Here is a 17,956-nt window from a genome sequence, read left to right as displayed (position 1 = left end):
TGATGTGTCCACCAGTTATAAACATGAAATCCGTGTAATCCTGACCCAACACTTGCTTAAATAAAACTATACCTAAGCCATGCTGCCATGAAAGAAAGAAAAACCATGCAAACGTTTTTGAATTATAGGATTTCTGAGTTTCTGTCATTCCCATATCCAACACTTATATCCTTAAGACAAGTGACCCTCAACATGCTGTTCTTCCTCCTGGCTATCCTTTAGAAGGCATGCTAAATGAGAGTACATGGATACACACAGGCACACATGCGAATGGTAATGATTGTACACCCAGCTGCAGCCATTTCAGGCGTAAAGAGCAGTTTGGTAGAGTGTTGGCTTTATCTGTTTACCAGGTCCTGTGGGGCAGAGCTGCACAGGAAAATTGGATTTGACACTATCAAAACGCAGAGAGAGAGTGTTAGAGAGGAGAGAGAGAAGGGAAGAGCGAATTGTCAGGAGAGAAATGAGAGTGATGCTGGCTGAATCTTCCGTTAGCCACAGTCTAGCCTCATTGCCACCATCTGGTGCTTCCAGCTTTTATATTGCTGGTCTACACTGAGTTACCAGTTTATTAGGTACCAGATAGGTGTTTTTTTACACTTTGCATATGGTACATTTGTACATTTGGTTAAGTGTGGAGTGTTTTCAAACCTGAAACAACTCCACTTGGAAATACTGGGCTGTTATGGTTTGAGGTTTGCTTCAAGTAGACTATAGTCAGTTTACTGCCGTGACATTTACAGACAAGTCTTACAATTCTCATCTTTAGACTTTTGATTCATTCATCCAACCAGTTCCACTCTCCAGCTGTTTTGCAATTGCAGTAATTTTCATTACCTTTCAGCAAACATGAGCTTAGTTTTTGTCCACAGAAACAATCAGCAATGCAAAATAGAAAAGTCTCTTAATCTTTTAGGATTGAATGATATCTAGACTACTTCATGCTTCCTGAGAATAATCTTAAGATGATAGGAAAATGGTTTTGTAATGATAATTGCTCCGCAATTTCACAGTATTTGTTGTATCTTTGACCAGTTACACAAGTAGCCTTCTACATGTTTTGATGGGAATTTTAAACATGTCTGAATTTTGAAAAGTTAAATGGAAATGTCAAAAACTTGGCTAAGATGGAACCTTAGTATAATTGCTAAAGTGACCCTGCGGCTGAATGTGTTTGGCTGGTTCGCTTTTAATTATTTTGCCTATTTTCTAAAACATGACCATACTTGACATTTATATTATTCTTTCTAGCATTCTGCCTCCACCCATATATAACTATACCTTTATATTTAATCTATATACTGGATTTGGTTGTATTTTTTGTGATCTAAAAACAGTGTTTTCCAACCCAGTCCTCAGGACCCCAAGACAGTCCATGTTTTTGTTCGGTCCCAGCTCTGAGTACACTTGAATCAGCCTTTCTCTGTTCTTGATGTTCTTGGTTCCAATGTTGAGGGCTGGAAAAAACAAACTGAGGACTGTCTGGGTGGTCCTAAGGACCGGGTTGGGAAATACTGCCCAATAGCATTTGTCTCAACTCAAGTTTAAAATGAATTGAGGTGTGCTGAGCCAGGACGAAAACATCTGGGAAGCATTCTAGAGAAGCATTAGATGAAGTACAAGGTGGCTAACTGAAAGAGTCTGGGAGTCTCTGTGATATGCCAGTGATGTATGGACTTTTGAACTGTTCTAGAACTTTCTTTGAGACCAGATCTGTCTAACTGCCACTCCCCCATGGGCTGCCCAACCCTGCCAGGCTCACCAGGGATGAAGATCTACATCGATCCATTCACCTATGAGGATCCCAATGAGGCTGTGCGTGAATTCGCCAAGGAGATTGACGTCTCTACTGTCAAAATCGAGGAAGTCATTGGAGCAGGTGAGCTGATCACTTTTGTCTGTGTAGAAGTAAAAGCAGTCCATTCTGAAGTGATAAAGCCTTTGCAGGGAATTTTTTTTAAAGGGAGGGCCCTGGCAGCTGTTTGTAGGGTCACTCCAATGAGATGAAAATGGTCCTTGCTTGGTAAAGCTAGTTTTAGGTTTTAGTTCTGTTCGATTACAGAGAACTTTTAAGATCATTACATGTCACACTATATGTCCACATCAGACATGGACAATCTGACTGTTCTCCATGTCAGATTATACAATAAAGATCCTCTAACGATAGACCTGTGATTAAAGAAAATGAGTGATCCGGGCTCGTGCAGAAAATGACGCTTCATAAACACAAACAAGCCTTTGGTGTAATAGTAATGTTATGCTTAGAGAAGGGTTTTAAAAGGCAAAGAAGTGGAATTTGGAGCCGTTTGTGCCTGGGTCAGGCATGTAGGCTGGTAATGGTATATTAATTAATTAAACTTTTACCTTTCACCATTGCGACTACCCTATTTATAAGTCCCCCTATTGGTGGTTTTTAGGTATTGAGGGTAGCAGTGATGACACTCTGAGACTTCTGAGAAAAGATGAACTTTTTAAATTATTGGTCGACATTACGTGACATTAATGTGACGTTAATGTGACGTTAATGTGCATGCATTTGCATATGCAGCTCTTGTGTACATGCAGCATATAATCCTTCTATCCCCTCGTCTAAGATGTACTCATGTGCACAGAATGCTCTACAGGTGGATGATGTTGACTAAAGCATTTGGCAGTGTTATCACACTGAAAATCCAAGAGTGAAAAGAAACAAAGTAGAAAGAATAATTTGGTGTATAGTTTTGTGCAAGAGCAAAGCAGATCCATTTGGGAGCCGGGTAATTTCACTTGAAAACAAAGTCTTTTGCATTAGAGCCAAGGAAACCTGTGTGAGAGCGTAAATAATTGTACCCTTGTTTTAAATGTCTGCACTCATTACTTTTAAACGTGTGAGAGAAGAATAAATTTAAATGTGCATCTATTAACTGTAACCTGCTTTTGGCAATAAAATGCCCTATCATGCCCTTAGTATTATAAGTTCCTCTCTCCCAAGGGTCATTTTTTAACCCAAATAGAACCTTATGATACTAAGGTCATGGTATAAAAAATGTGCAAAATGAAGTATGATCCTAGTCTTTACTGGGAAATCTCGTGTCGAAATTAGCATCCCATATTTGTAGGACTTTTCTGTTTTGCTTTTCTAATAGTGCTCACTTCTTGTTAATTCTTGTTCAGCTGTCTCTGTGTAGATGCAGAATCCATTTTATTATACAATCCTGTTTCATATGGAAATAAGGTTGACTTGAGTTGCTTGTAGGTAATATTTGCCTCTACTTCAACTAGAGAGCACATTCAGGTACCTTCAAATGAAAGTCCCATTGCAATCATTATGACCGGAATTGTGCCCTCATAAAGTTGAATAGCAATATGTGAATTAAAATACCATTTGTTCTGGGCTTAATTGTTAATACTATGTAGTGGTGAGTTGCCCACTTGGGTTATATTTATGATTTATTTGTATCATTTTAATTTAGCATTTTGTCATTGAAGAAAATTCTGGCCAATTTCAAAGGGTTAACTGTGCACTAAAAGTCTTCAGTTCATTAAATAGTAACTCAGTGTATAGTGAACAATACACACTAAGCTGCTAGTTTCCGATCTGCCAACCTTCATGCATTATAATAGCAGAGCTCTACATTTTAATATCAGAGTATGCTGATACGAGTTGGTGTCACTTAAAAATACACTAAAAGGAACGTCTACTTTTTTCCCCTCGCTCAAAATGACAGCTGAGCCAATCAATGTATGAATCTGGACTGACAGTTGCACAAGTGTTTTGAACGCTCAAGTATTAACTGACACCCCCTAGAAACACCGCCCCATTCCTCTCATCTTACATTAGTAATGTTTTGGCTGGTGATCTCGCTTAAAAGATGCATAGGTACCCTTTGTTCTCTGTAAATGGAGGGAAATGGAGCATTTCCTTTAGTGCATTATGGTGAAATTAAACCTAACATTGTATGTTTGATGTAGCTAACATTGCGCACATATATAATTACTATTGGTTAACTATATTTATTAGGGATGCACTGAAATTCTGTCAACCAAAAATATTTAAAATGGCACTTTATGTTTTCAACCAAAAGAGAAAAAAGGCTGAAATTTTTGCCTGGAAAAAAGAGATTAAGCAACGGAGAAAATGTCAACTCTGTTGAAGCATTTCACAGTTTCTAGAAACTGGCATTTATGAAAAGACTATATCTAAAATGTACTGTAGTGATTTTTTTTTTTTTTTTACTGTTTGCATCCCAGGACTACTCATTAGGTCTGCTTTTTATTAGGTAATATGTCAGTGTTACTGGCAACTGTATACTGTATATCTGTGTATATCAAAATATTCTTAAATGTTTTTCTTATCACATCTTAATGCTATTCATTCATTCATCTTCAGTAAGTGCTTTATCCTGGTCAAGGTAGCAGAGTTTATCCCAAGGGAGCAGCGTAAGACAGAAATTCACCCTGGATGGGATGCCAGTCCATCACAGGGCACCACACACACATTCACACACTCATTTACATATGGGCAATTTAGCATAGCCAATCCACCTACCAGCAGGTTTCTTGGAGGTGAGAGGAACCTACACAACCCAGAGGAAACCCATTTGGGGAGAACATTCAAATTTCACACACACAATAACCTGAGTTTAAGATTGAACCAGAGAACATGGAGTGAAGAGGCAGGAATGTTCGTTATCAAAGGTCTAGTCAGAAACCACTAATACTAGCCAGCAGTTGCCAGTAATAAAACAGCTTTAAAAATAAGTAAATTGAACTTATTTCTGTTCAGCTTCAAAGCTAGGGGTGAGGTACTTCAGCAATTCATTATTGGAACTTTACATTATTATGGAACATGGCTTTCCTTAAAATCAAGCTTGCTTAAGTAAGTATGTCTCAGTATCAATCAGTGATGCTTTTCATTTCGAGGTCCTTTCTTTGGTTTTTGATTTTGGTATGTGTTTGGTATGTGATTCCACCATTTATTCTATCTGTTATATGCATTTGATACGATGTACAGTATGTGTGTATGGGTTAAGTACTGATGTTTGTGCTAAATTTTTATTCTTGTTTCTGATTCTGACTCTCTGTCTTCCCCCCAGGTGAATTTGGAGAGGTATATAAGGGGCGCCTGAAGTTGCCGGGTAAGCGGGAGATCTACGTGGCCATCAAGACCCTCAAGGCAGGCTATTCTGAGAAGCAGAGACGGGATTTCCTGTCTGAGGCATCAATCATGGGCCAGTTTGATCACCCCAACATCATCCGTTTAGAGGGCGTTGTCACCAAAAGTCGGCCAGTCATGATCGTCACGGAGTTCATGGAGAATGGAGCACTGGACTCTTTTCTCAGGGTAAAACTCCAGAAAGTCAGGTTTACTAAGAAAGGCCTTTATTACAGTGCTATTAATATAATGAATTAAGCAACTTGGGATTAATTAGATAAATTAACTGACTGGAGAATTGAGAATAATTGGGATTTGGAATAATATGGAATGCAGCACACTAAATTGCTTTTTAATTGGCGGATTATATGCAATAGTATATGTTTAAAATGCACATAAAATCCAGTTGTTTAGAAATGAGACAATAATTCAATCAACTGAATGTTCTAGCTTTTATTATTAGGACTGTAACACCATTCAGATAGAGCATTAATGAAATGGAGAACACTTTCTCAAGCTAACACCACCTTGCTCTTCTCCCCTTTTCCAAACAGCATGATTCATCTTACTGTGATTGCCACAGTCAAGCTTTAATAGGCTTCTGAGGTTTATGAGCTTTTCAGAGTGTGGGGGGATACACTGCTTAATCAATGTTCAACCCATTTCTTCTCCAATCTTATGGATTGTTTTTTTTTTTCTCCGCTTTGATCCGACGGTGCGCTTTGAAGTCAGCTTTGCGAGCTACCTCGTCAGAGTAACTTTGCCATCGATTCCTCCGTCGCTCTCCATGCTTATGTTGGGTTCAAAGCTTTTTTTTTTCTCCCATGAGCTTAACAGAGGAAATGCTGAGGTGAAGGGAAATTTAGCTTTGCTTTTATATGGACAAAATGGCATGCTGTTGATTTTATCGTCCAATCCCCCCCCCCAATACACCTTAAAATAAGAAATCAAATGAGATGTGAAAGAGGATGGCAGATTAAATTGGTTATTGTATGTGTTATAGATGTGTTCTCCATCTACTATGATAATCATCTCTAAGATCTATCAATAGCTTGACAACAAAACTATTAGGGTTGAGCAATGTATTATATCATGAGGTCTCGTTGATAGTGTAATAAGAATGATGTGTGTCAAACTGTTACACACACACACACACACACACACACCTACTTAAATGCAGATATGCAGCTGTGTTCATGATTTCTATTGAGTTCATGCCGTGATCATGCTGTGTTTCCTCCAATTACCAGAGAAGAAACAAAAACAACCAAACCAAAAAACACTAAACTCACATCTGTCCTTTTGTGTACTTTTGACTGGACAGTGTGTGCTCATTCTATTTCCTTTAATTTTTTCTCCTCCAAAGGCATTTGGGGAAAATAAGATGATAGAGTAAATAAACAATGTTGTTTGTAAATGTAAATTACATCCATGGCTATATGTATGTCATGTTACAGATGTGTCAGTGACGTGGGCTGAAAAACATCAGCCCAAATGATAGACTGCATGAATCTACAGTCTGGGCTAGAAAGAAATCAGCCCCAGCCTTTCTTCTTCATAACATTCTGTGTATTTTTATTACAACCATTGGTGATGCTGTTGTGCTTGGTTCCACAAAAAATCAAATTAGTTCACTTCAGGACATTTGTTAACAGCAAATAATTTGATGTTGATGCCAAAAATGAAACCTTATAATGTGTTTTGTCTTTGAAAGGTGAGGAGGGCTTAGTCATGCCTGATACGTGTGTTATGTATGTATAGTGTATATGTTATGTATGCATGATGGGTACTGTATGTGTTTTCCTAAAAGCAAAATGATGGCCAGTTCACGGTGATCCAACTGGTGGGAATGATGCGAGGCATCGCGGCAGGCATGAAGTACCTGTCTGAGATGAACTACGTTCACCGGGACCTGGCCGCTCGCAACATCCTGGTCAACAGCAACCTGGTGTGTAAAGTGTCCGACTTCGGCTTGTCACGCTACCTGCAAGAGGACACATCTGACCCCACCTACACCAGCTCACTGGTGAGTCCGTCCTGAAATCTCAGACCATCAGACCAATCTCAGGCTTAACCCTCTTTAAACAGTGTAGGACCAAATGACCCAAATTAGCATTTTGATGAAGTTCTTAGCAGAATTCACAAAGATGTGTTCAAGGTTATAACAAAAGTGCACACTGAAATTTTGAATATGAAAAAAAAAATTTTAAATCCTGTTAATATTATTGGGATTATGTTCAGATCTCTTTGACTTAAGAGTGAGAAAGTAATATAACACTGCTCAGTTTGTAATTTTTTATCTTCCTACAAATGAATGGACTGCCTTTATGTTTGAAAAATATTTTGTCCAATTTTTTTTCTTCTTCCTCTTCTCTTTTTATTCTTCTTCTTGCTTTCCCCTTCTTTTCTTTATTTATTGTTTATGCCAAATGCAATTTCGCTCTTTAAATCAAGAACACCTCTATAGAGAGGCAGTAGAGCCTCATTGGATTTGCAAGCCAAATTGTAATTATGTGACTTTATTGAGTCTTAGTATGCCTTGTTTTCTTCTTTATGAGCTTATTTGTATGGGCAGGGTTCAAGGTTTATTAACTTGTGTGGAATTTTTACTTCTGAGCTGCTCCTGTATAAATCCACAGCCGCAGAGCAGATATTTTATCAAGTGCATTTTAAATTCACTTAGCCAAGTCAAAGAGTCTCCTTTTCTGCATTGCGAGCAAATAGTTTTGTGTGTCTACACATTCCCAAGCACCCTCAGTCACATGGAGAAAGGAGAGAGGTATCAAAGAAAGGTAATAATAGTAACACATTGTATTTATATAGTGCTTTTTAATAATCCAATACTGGATGCTTACAGGGGGTAAAAATAATTATTATATATACATTGAAATATACATAGTAGTGTATAAATATACATATATAAAATCATATAAACATAAATTAATAGAGCAGTGCAGTTTCGAGGTAGGTCTGTGGATACGAGTTGGGTAAACTGTAAGCTTAGGAACATATACATTTTTAATATATAGTAGTTATGTGATTATGTATTTATAAGAATTCACACACAATGGCTTCTATGGTTAAAGTAAGGCTGATGGACAGGGATTAGTGGTTGTTGCCTGTCTTACAATTTCACTCATATGAAAACAAAATAACTCGCTGATTATAATCTTTAATCTTTTGCATGACACTGAGGTGGAGTTTGATGTGAGATCCAAGATTAATAAGATTAATGTACTGTTGGCGAAACATAGAAACTGTTAAAATATCTCTCCATATGAGCAAAAAGGCAAATCCATAAACAAAAGATGCCCAACACTGCTCTGTGAAGACTGATCTATGATGATGGGAAGGCCTACAGGAAGTGGGAGGTGTGAATACCTGGTGTGATTCTCTAAAGATGTCTGATTTCCTGGAAAAACACAATAATTACCCCCGCATAGATTTTAACCCTTGTCATGTATGGATTTTACCCCACTGTTTTCATCTATACATATAGAGGCTTCACTAATAAACATGTCTTCTCCTGTGTTACTGAATCTAAAATATTGTTTCATGACATAGGAGTACCTGATCCATGAAAATATATGTATTAAATACAAAATAATAAATGAAGAAAAAAAGCTTGAGTCTATATATATATATAGTCTATAGTCTTGTGCTGCCTTGTGTTGCCAAATCAGCTCTGATCCGTCGAGGCATGGAGTCCACAAGACATCTGAAGGAGTTCTGTTGTATCTGGCACCAAGACGTTAGCAGCAGATCCTTTAAGTCCTGTAAGTTGCGAGGTGTGGCCTCATGAGTTAATAATCCTTGACATCCCACAGATGTCAGATGCCCACAATTGCTCGTTCGGATAGAGATCTGCGGAATTCGGAGGCCACGTCAACACCTTGAACTCTCTGTCATGTTCCTCAAACCATTCCTGATCAATTTTTGCAGTGTGGCAGGGCGCATTATCCTGCCGAAAGAGGCCACTGCCATTAGGGATTATCCTTGCCATGACGGGGTGTACTTGGTCTGCAGCAATGTTTAGGTAGGTGGTACACGTCAAAGTAACATCCACATGAATACCAGGACCCAAGGTTTCCCAGCAGAACATCACACTGCCTCTGCCGGCGTGCCTTCTTCCCATAGTGCATCCTGCTGCTATCTCTTCCCCAGGTAAGTGCACCCGGCCATCCACATGATGTAAAAGAAAACGTGATTCATTAGACCAGGCCACCTTCTTCCATTGTTCCATAGTTCAGTTCTGATGTTCTGCTTTCAGCGGTGGACAGGGGTCAGCATGGGCACTCTGACCGCAGCAGGCTGGGATGCACTGTGTTCTGACACCTTTCTATCATAGCCAGCATGAACTTTTTCAGCAATTTGTGCTACAGTAGCTCTTCTGTGGGATTGGACCAGACAGGCTAGCCTTCACTCCCCACATGCATCACTGAGCCTTGGCTACCCATGACCTTGCTGCCGGTTGTCCTTCCTCGGACAACTTTTGGTAGGTACTAAGTACTGCATACTGGGAACACCCCACAAGATCTAGAGATGATCTGACTCAGGCATCTAGCCATCACCATTTGGCCCTTGTCAAAGTCTCTCAGATCCTTATGCTTGCCCATTTTTCCTGCTTCCAACACATCAACTTCAAGAACTGACTGTTCACTTGCTGCCTAATATATCCTGCCTGCCCCTTGACAGGTGCCACTGTAACACGATGAATAACGAACAATGTAATTCACTACACCTGTCAGTAGTTTTATTGTTATAGCTGATTGATATATATCAAATATCATAAATATAATTACACAGACATAGGTTTTTCTAATTTTATTTGTCTATCATTATTATTATTATTATTATTATTATTATTATTATTATTATTATTATTATTATTATTAGTTGTTGTTGTTGTTTTTTTAATTTGGGGCTTATTAAATGATCTAAAACACTTGACAGTTAGAAAGTGATGTTTAGTTTCTGTGGCCTTCATTGTGAGTTACAGTAGCAAGTGCATTATCGCTTGCTATTTTTAAAATGTATTATTACTTGCACGATTTCATGTAAAAGAGCAATTATGAAGTTTTGTGCATCAACACAGACTTTGCACAGCATACAAATCTGGATTTTCCCATTTCTACTCCAACATAATATGAACCCATTCTTCACTGTTGTTCAGACTGTGAGGTTTGTGTTGCCTTCTCTTTTACTGACCTACTGACCTTTTGAAATGTGTGTGTGAGCAAGGTTGAGAGAAGTCTGTGGATTCTTTGGCTTTTGCACACTGCCTTTGTATTTTGCACACTGTTAATTAGTTCACTGCCTGTGGTGTCTCTGCTGTGCAGAGGTGGGCCGATCACTATGGCGCTAAACCAATCAGATACGAGGCCATGGCTCTGAGCCAATCAGCCAAGGCTGAATCTTCGCTGACAGTGCAAGATTTTGTGCAGCATCTCCCTCCCTCCTTTAACTTAATCACCTCTTTTCTGTCTTTTTCCCTCCATTATTTTTTTTTCACCCTTCATCCCATAATTCAATGCAGTCAGCCAATTAGTCTTCTTATACCCCAGCACAAGGCCAGGAGAAACAGAGATCTTAATTGTATTTCATTAACCTCCTGGTTCATATAGAGAAGAGAGTAATATGGGAGGAAGGGAATTATCATATTATTCTTTCCCATCCTCAATAGGTTTATTCCTATGGGGTAGAACTGTGGAAATATTCAAATAAAGGCTCATAACATAACATAACATGGCTCTTCATAACTTGGACTGGTCCATCCATTCATCTATCCATCCATCCATCTGTTTTTTTCTTTAAATCCATTTTTATAACCATATATCCATACATTATTTTATTGCATTGTTCTTCTCAGTCCTCATTCCACAAGTTACCCATCCATCCATCCATCCATCCATCTATCCATCCATGACTCTTTCCAATAATCCACCTATACATTCATTTAATCAGCTTTACCTCAATGTATATCATGTCTGTCATTATATTCTTATATTATATTGTTCTTTTTCAGTCATTTTTCCACATTTACCCAGTCACCCAGCCATCCATCCATCCATCCATCCATCTATCCGTCCAGCCAGCCAGCCAGCCATTTTTTCATCTTTATAGCCTTTTACAGTATATAACTGTTTATCCATATATTCATTTATTACATTGTTCTTCTCAGCCATCTTTCCACAATTTATCCAGTCATCCATCCATTTTTTTCCATTTCTCTTCTCAGTCTGTAAATTAATGTCTGTCTGCTGGTTTTGCAGTCTGCTCACCACTCCACTATTCTGTTCATCATTCTGCCCAGCTTTTCATAATTATACACTCCTCTGTTCATATTACTCTTCACTACATTGGCCTTCTGTTTGCAAGCAGTTATCTGTCTTTTATAAGTATTCGCATTACTTTAGTCACAAACATTTGCAATTCGATAATGGAGCCTAGTGTGTCAGGGACACAGGAACTGTGAAATAGTGCTGTAATTTTCATAAATGCATAAAAGAACAAGAAATTATTCCAAAGTGGTTGTCACATTTAAGCATTCAATGGCATCTAACATCTAATCTGAACACACCATGTTCTAGTGTCAAGAAATAAGAACAAGAAATAATAAGAAGTCAGTACACACAGCATGCTACAGAATATTACTTTTAAAAAAAATATATTGTAAGCACCATACCGCTTGAATATCTATATCTGAGACTTTCCTGGTAAAATATCTTTCCTCTCTCACACCTCTTGTTGTTTGGACTCTGCAAGGCAGATGTGTGTGTCTTCAGTTGTGTATGCATACTTGTAGGAGAGACAGAGATGATGAAATCTAAGCAGCTACATTTACATGCAGCAATCCTTTCGTGTATGTGACAAATGTTCAGGTATACACCTTAATCGGAATTAAGTAAAACCAATTGTGGCCAATCGGAATGAAATTCCTAACCGGTCGAACGAGGTGAGTAATCCTTTTAATAATCCATTAAAAAATAGCCACGTAGCCATTTGGAATACGCGTTCTGTGAGGATGTGCTCCTTGTGCAATAAAACAGACCTGTAGGCAAACACAGTTAATGTTATGGATTTGAATCTATTTTAAAATAATTTTAAGGTTGGATTTGCGTCAAACTAACATTTTGAGGCAGATGCAGGACACAAATTGTCTTAAATAAAGTTGGCTCTGCATTTACGATTTGCCAGAAGTTTAGCAAGGATGCTAACAAACAAACAAACAAATAAATAAATGGGTGGGTGGACTATGATAAAACCTGTACTTCTTTGCAGTTATTCCCAAATAATGTCCTTTAATGTCAACAAGATGAGAAAAGACATTAAGGATTATACTGATAAAAATATTGAGCAACTTCACAAACCCTTTTTTTTTTTTAAGGTCTGATTTAAAATCACACTTTAATGATGCTTAACTAAGACAGAAAAAAAATGTAATGCTCAATAACACAAACAGTGTGATTAAAAAAATCTGAATGCACCGACTGGACTCACATGCTTCTCATTGTTATGATAATGTTGAGACTAAACCTCACTCCCCACATGTGCGTAACTTTGGATTTCATGTGATGTGCATTTCTACACATTGTCCTGTTTAGTGTGCATATAAACAATTTATTAAAAATCTGCAGTAGGAATGAATTCATTCGCACTGGAGACAATCTTTATACGCAATCATGTTTACCACTTTCTGCTTCTCTCTGGTTATCTGGAAAAGCAAAAAAAAAAAAAAAAAAAAGCAGAAAATCTTTCACAGCTGTAAAATGGCTGCTAATATAAAATGCTATGTCTATTTCACATGAATAAAAGAGCAGCATTTATCGTTTTACTTATTTATCAGTTCCAGACTGGAGAAGCTAATAATTTAATTCCCTGTATCAGACATGTAGTACAGAGTTACAGTATATATTTCTCACTATGGACATTCCATCAGTTTGTGTTGTAGAAGACATGCTGAACTTTTGCTTAAGGTAATTTAAACTTCAGAACACACTGCACGGTTTAAACACATGCCACTCAGGTCCTGAGTGAAAAGCATTCTCCCTAACCCCTAAATTGGTTGGTCTCTGGGTCAGAAGGATGGCATACTCTCTCCCCTGTCAATCACAGCAGCACTAGCCAATCATGGACGTCTGTGAGCTCATGTATGCAGAAGAGGGTAGATAGTGCTTTCATCGCAGTGTGTTACAATGCCCTGTGACGCAGCAAGATCAGCAGCTTGCTTGAAGATGTGTGATGAGAAATAACAGATGCATGAGCCAGCATCCCCATCCTCTGGCGACTAAAGAAACCACAGCTGCAATCTCTAAGAAACTGCTGTGGAAATTTAGCTCCTACATTTTTTCCTAAATAAACTTACAGAGTACCTAGATATAAAATAAAGTTTGTCTCGTAGTTGGAATCCAGGGTTTTACACATTTCTAAAATGCACATGTTTATATATACATTCCATCCATTCCTTTCATTTCTGTATCCCTCTTCCCAGTGGGTAGTTTTTTTTTTTTTAACTATTAAAGCCACCTCTAAGAGAGCAAAAGAGAAAAAAAGCAAAGGAAGAGAAAAAAAGAAGTAAAAGACAATTCATGTGCATTTAGCTATCTGGCTATCAACAAAGCACTTTGAAGAAACAAATGGAGGAAAGAAGTATTTAAAAAAGAGATTAAAAATGAAATGAATAATGCATCAGGAAGGAAACTTCTAAAGAGTGAAAAACTACTGTACAACAGGCATTATTAACTAATTGCTAGTTTCAAGCAGTCCACTGAAACATTCCAAAATGATGGTGAAATCTCTGAGGTGTGAGTGCTTCGTCTGGATTTAAACTTTGCATCCTGTTCCAAACACAAGGACAAGTCCTTCAGAAAAGGATAAATCTCTTTAAGTCTGTAAACTCCCAGGGACTGTCAGTGCTTAGAGACTTACATTCACTCCAAACACTCGTAACTACATATCCTCCCTCACCGCAGTTACAGAATTATTCATGGTAGTTACTGAATAACATGATTTATTATGAATAATGAAGTGAATAATATGTCCAGAGTTTCAATGAACGTAACTAGGAATGCAAGGTGAGTTCTGAATGAATGGAAGATTGTTCCCTAGCAGACATACAGAGGGCCATTACTCTCATGGGAGAAGTAAGGAGAAGAAGGAAGGAAATTGAAAGGAAGAAAGCAAAGAAAAGGATCCCCTCCCTCTCTCTCTCTCTCTCTCTCTCTCTCTCTCTCCCCCTCTCTCTCGCTCTGAATGACGAATGCTGTGGCTGGATGATTTGGCAGGTTCCATTATGGCTGTAGATACTCCAACATTGTTTCAAATGGAAAATGAAACTGTTTACACACAGGTGGGAGCAGAGCACACAGCCTCTTTCTTCTTCTCCTCTCCTCTTCTCTCCTCTTCTTTTTCTTTTTCCCAGACATTTTAGGTATCTGTGCACTAGTACCTAAAACGCAGCATTAGTACGCTGGCCCTTGAGCTCCTCTGTTTGTTTTCTATCATGAATGTGAATTCATCTCTCTTCTTCTCTCCAATCATCTGCTCAACTCCTTTCCCTCTTGAATCTTCTAAAATTAGAAACAGTTTATTCAATGAAGCAGTAAGAAGCATCTAAAAAAACCCCAAACAATCAATGTCTATTGAAATTTGAATAAATCATGTACATACTCCTTGTAAAGAGACCTTTGATGGACTGGCATCAGTGTTCCTGGGATAAGCTTCAGATTCACCACCACTCTTACCAGGATGAAGTGCATACTGAAGATGAATGACTGAATGATTGAAAAGTGTGTAAAGTGTGTGAGTGTGCAAATGTGTGTGTATAATGCCCTGCAATGGACTGGCATCCCAGGTGTATTCCTGCCTCACACCCAGAATTCCTGGGATAGACTTCGGATGCATCGCAACACTGACCAAGATAAAATGTTTACTGAAGAATGAATGAATGAATGAATGAATGTATAAGTTCTCAATACATCTGTAAGGCTGGATTTGTACTGTGTGAGTTTTGGCCTGATTTTAATGTTGCAGAAAAAAAAAAGATTCTTTGATTCATGATTCTTTGGTCATGAGTTGAGGGATGTGGTCTTAATGTGACGTGCTCACCAGCGGCCAGTTTAGTGCCATTGCAGCCAAAGAAAATGACACAGTACTGGAAATGTCAGAAATTTTTAATTAAAATCTCATTGTGACCACAGCTACAAGCTCATCTAAAAGCCACCAAATAGGAGGATGGCATAGAATCGCAAAACTCACATGACAGGTACAAATATAGTAGCGACAATGGTGAAATGTAAAGATTTAATTAATTAACATTAAGAGTTCTCATTATTTAATATTACGTTACCAGCATACATACCTGGACATTCATACAATGGGTTGCAAAAGCTATCATGCATGCAAATGGACAGAAAAAATATCCGTATGCTTACTTTAATGAACAGGCATTCCATGTTGTTCTCTTTTCCCCAAGGCAAGAGTGTTTCCAACCAGGTCATGGAGATTGATGATGTAAGCAGAATGTAGTCATTTTTGGTAATCGTTAGAGCACCTCCACTGTATATTCTGACATGAAGGAGGTGTTACAGAATCCAGCCAAGATTTTATTGGGTTTATCTTGTACAGTGTGCCGAGCAATAATATTAAAAGCCTGCTTAAATCACAGTGTCTACAACCAGCATAAAACACTTAAAGAATGCAACAATATGTGAGAATCCACCACAGAGGTGTGAGCATAGCAAAATAGCACCATTCCTAATTATAGTAATGAGATACATGCACACAGTCGCATGCACACACCCACATGCTGTCTAAAAAAGCCTTTTATCCAAGCCCTTATAGCGGTGGATTGCAGCTGATAATCACATTTATTTAAATGGGGACTCTCCCAGAATAGAAGAGAAATATGGCTCTTTAACCTGGTTATGAACGACAAGGTCATAATCTAATATTAAAATCCAGAATGGAAAATTGGAGAGAAAGGGACAATAAAGGATTAGGGAAGTTAGGTTTAATTTGCGCCATCAGCCTCTGGGCCAGTGTGTGTGTGTGAGAGAGAGAAAGAGAGAGAGAGAGAGAGAGAGAAAGAGAGAGGGAGAGGGCTGAAGGTTAAGCTGAACTGCAGACACCTCACCAGATCTGGTTATAGCATAAATTTTCTTGCTACTATTATTGCAACACAAATTGGATTGCGATTTGGAATTAAAGCTGAGTGGAGAGATATGACTAAATTAGATTTGTGCCCATTTGTGGAGTGGCATAATGGCCAGTGGTTAAAATTTATGCCAAACTTAACACACTCATTTCATATTTATCTACTGCATTTTAATAGGGATTTGACATAAATGTATAATTGTTGTGCTGTCTTCCAGGAAGATATGGCATTATTCATTATGACAAATGCAGATAACATTATATTCCTGGTGTGCCTGCTTGTGTGTGTGTGAGTGTGTGTGTGTGTGTGTGTGTGTGTGTGTGTACAGCTACTTCTAATAATATACACTCCTCACATTACACACACAACCATACGAGAACATTTTTTTAATGCAGCATTATACTAGGTCATACATATGACTTATACTTAAATAAGCTGACATCATTTTTGTACATGATTTGTTTTCTTTTAAAAATGTTTTGTTGCCATATATTTAATACAACTAGTAACACACTCTTCACACACCATATTAATTATCGTAATCATTGTCTTTTAATGGCTATTAACTCGTGGTGAATTAATTGGTGCTATGTGTTATGTGTTACCATGCAAAAGCATGTACAGACTTATATGCTTATATGCTTATATGCTTATATGCGAAGACTTTTAGCATCAGATATCAGTCACTCAAGCACAGGAAATTGCCTCCCCTAATATTTTAATCCAACCAGTGTTTCTATATTATTTGCTCTTCTATTATTCTTGGTGAAATTTAATATTTTAGCAAATCAGAATATCACATATTTTACTGCAATATCATGCTCTTCATTCATTTAATGCAAACTACCCATAGCACCACTGATAAAATTCCACTGACGCACAGCTTCAGAGAGATCCTATGGCAAATTCAAGTGCACAACATACAACAACATCGGACAACAGGCTTTTAATGCATAATTTTAAATATGGCTTCTCCATATGATGACTGGGAGACCTATGAAAAGGGCTGAACCTTATAACCAACTGCTAATCATTGAAATGGTGAACAGTGAGCATGAATGACATCATTTCACACTTAAACATATCGACTCTCAGAGTGCTCAGAGCTGCAGTCGTGTTCAGTAGCCTAATCCATAAGAGTTTTAAACAACCAGCTTGTTACTTTATCTTTTTATTTGTAAGTATTGTTTAAAAAACCTGTAAGTATAAACTTCTGTTTGATTATTTGCATTCGTTTTGGAAATGTGTCAAGTCAAGTAGCTTTATTGTCACTTCAACAATATACAGCTGGTACAGTACACAGTGAAACGAAATATCGTTCCTCCAGGACCACGGTGCTACATAAAACAACACAGAACTACATGAGACTACACATTACTACATAAAGTGCACGTGCAAATATGTGCAAACAGCACAAGACAGTACAATAACAACTAAAACAGTACAGTAGGTACAGTAAGAGACAGTGCTGACCATTACACAGTTCTAGTGTGACAGTCTAGTGGAAAAAGAATAACAATACAATAAAATTGCTGTGAATGTAAACATAACATACTATGACATAGTATTCGGCAGATAAGCTTATACCATATATGGACATAGCAGTTATTGGGGTAGCAGCCAGGTAGAGATAAGATATACATATATATGTTATAGTATATAAGATG

The 17,956-nt window shown here is 37.9% G+C and overlaps 1 protein-coding gene across 2 annotated transcripts in view; it reads left to right on the top strand.

The window, feature by feature from the left end:
- Positions 1–17,956, top strand: part of LOC113533285 (ephrin type-B receptor 1-B) — a 301,883-nt gene that overhangs the window by 260,924 nt on the left and 23,003 nt on the right. The window contains exons 10-12 of one of the 2 annotated variants that reach the window (XM_026925335.3): positions 1,757–1,879; positions 5,076–5,323; positions 6,945–7,160. In XM_026925335.3, the coding sequence (XP_026781136.1) occupies positions 1,757–1,879; positions 5,076–5,323; positions 6,945–7,160 (587 nt within the window). Of the gene's footprint in view, positions 1–1,693; positions 1,880–5,075; positions 5,324–6,944; positions 7,161–17,956 lie in introns of both variants that reach the window. The other variant, XM_026925333.3, reaches the window with a different exon arrangement.

Source organism: Pangasianodon hypophthalmus, chromosome 21, assembly GCF_027358585.1.
Source record: "Pangasianodon hypophthalmus isolate fPanHyp1 chromosome 21, fPanHyp1.pri, whole genome shotgun sequence".
Lineage (NCBI taxonomy): Eukaryota > Metazoa > Chordata > Actinopteri > Siluriformes > Pangasiidae > Pangasianodon > Pangasianodon hypophthalmus.
This window is presented reverse-complemented; position numbering and strand designations above follow the sequence as displayed.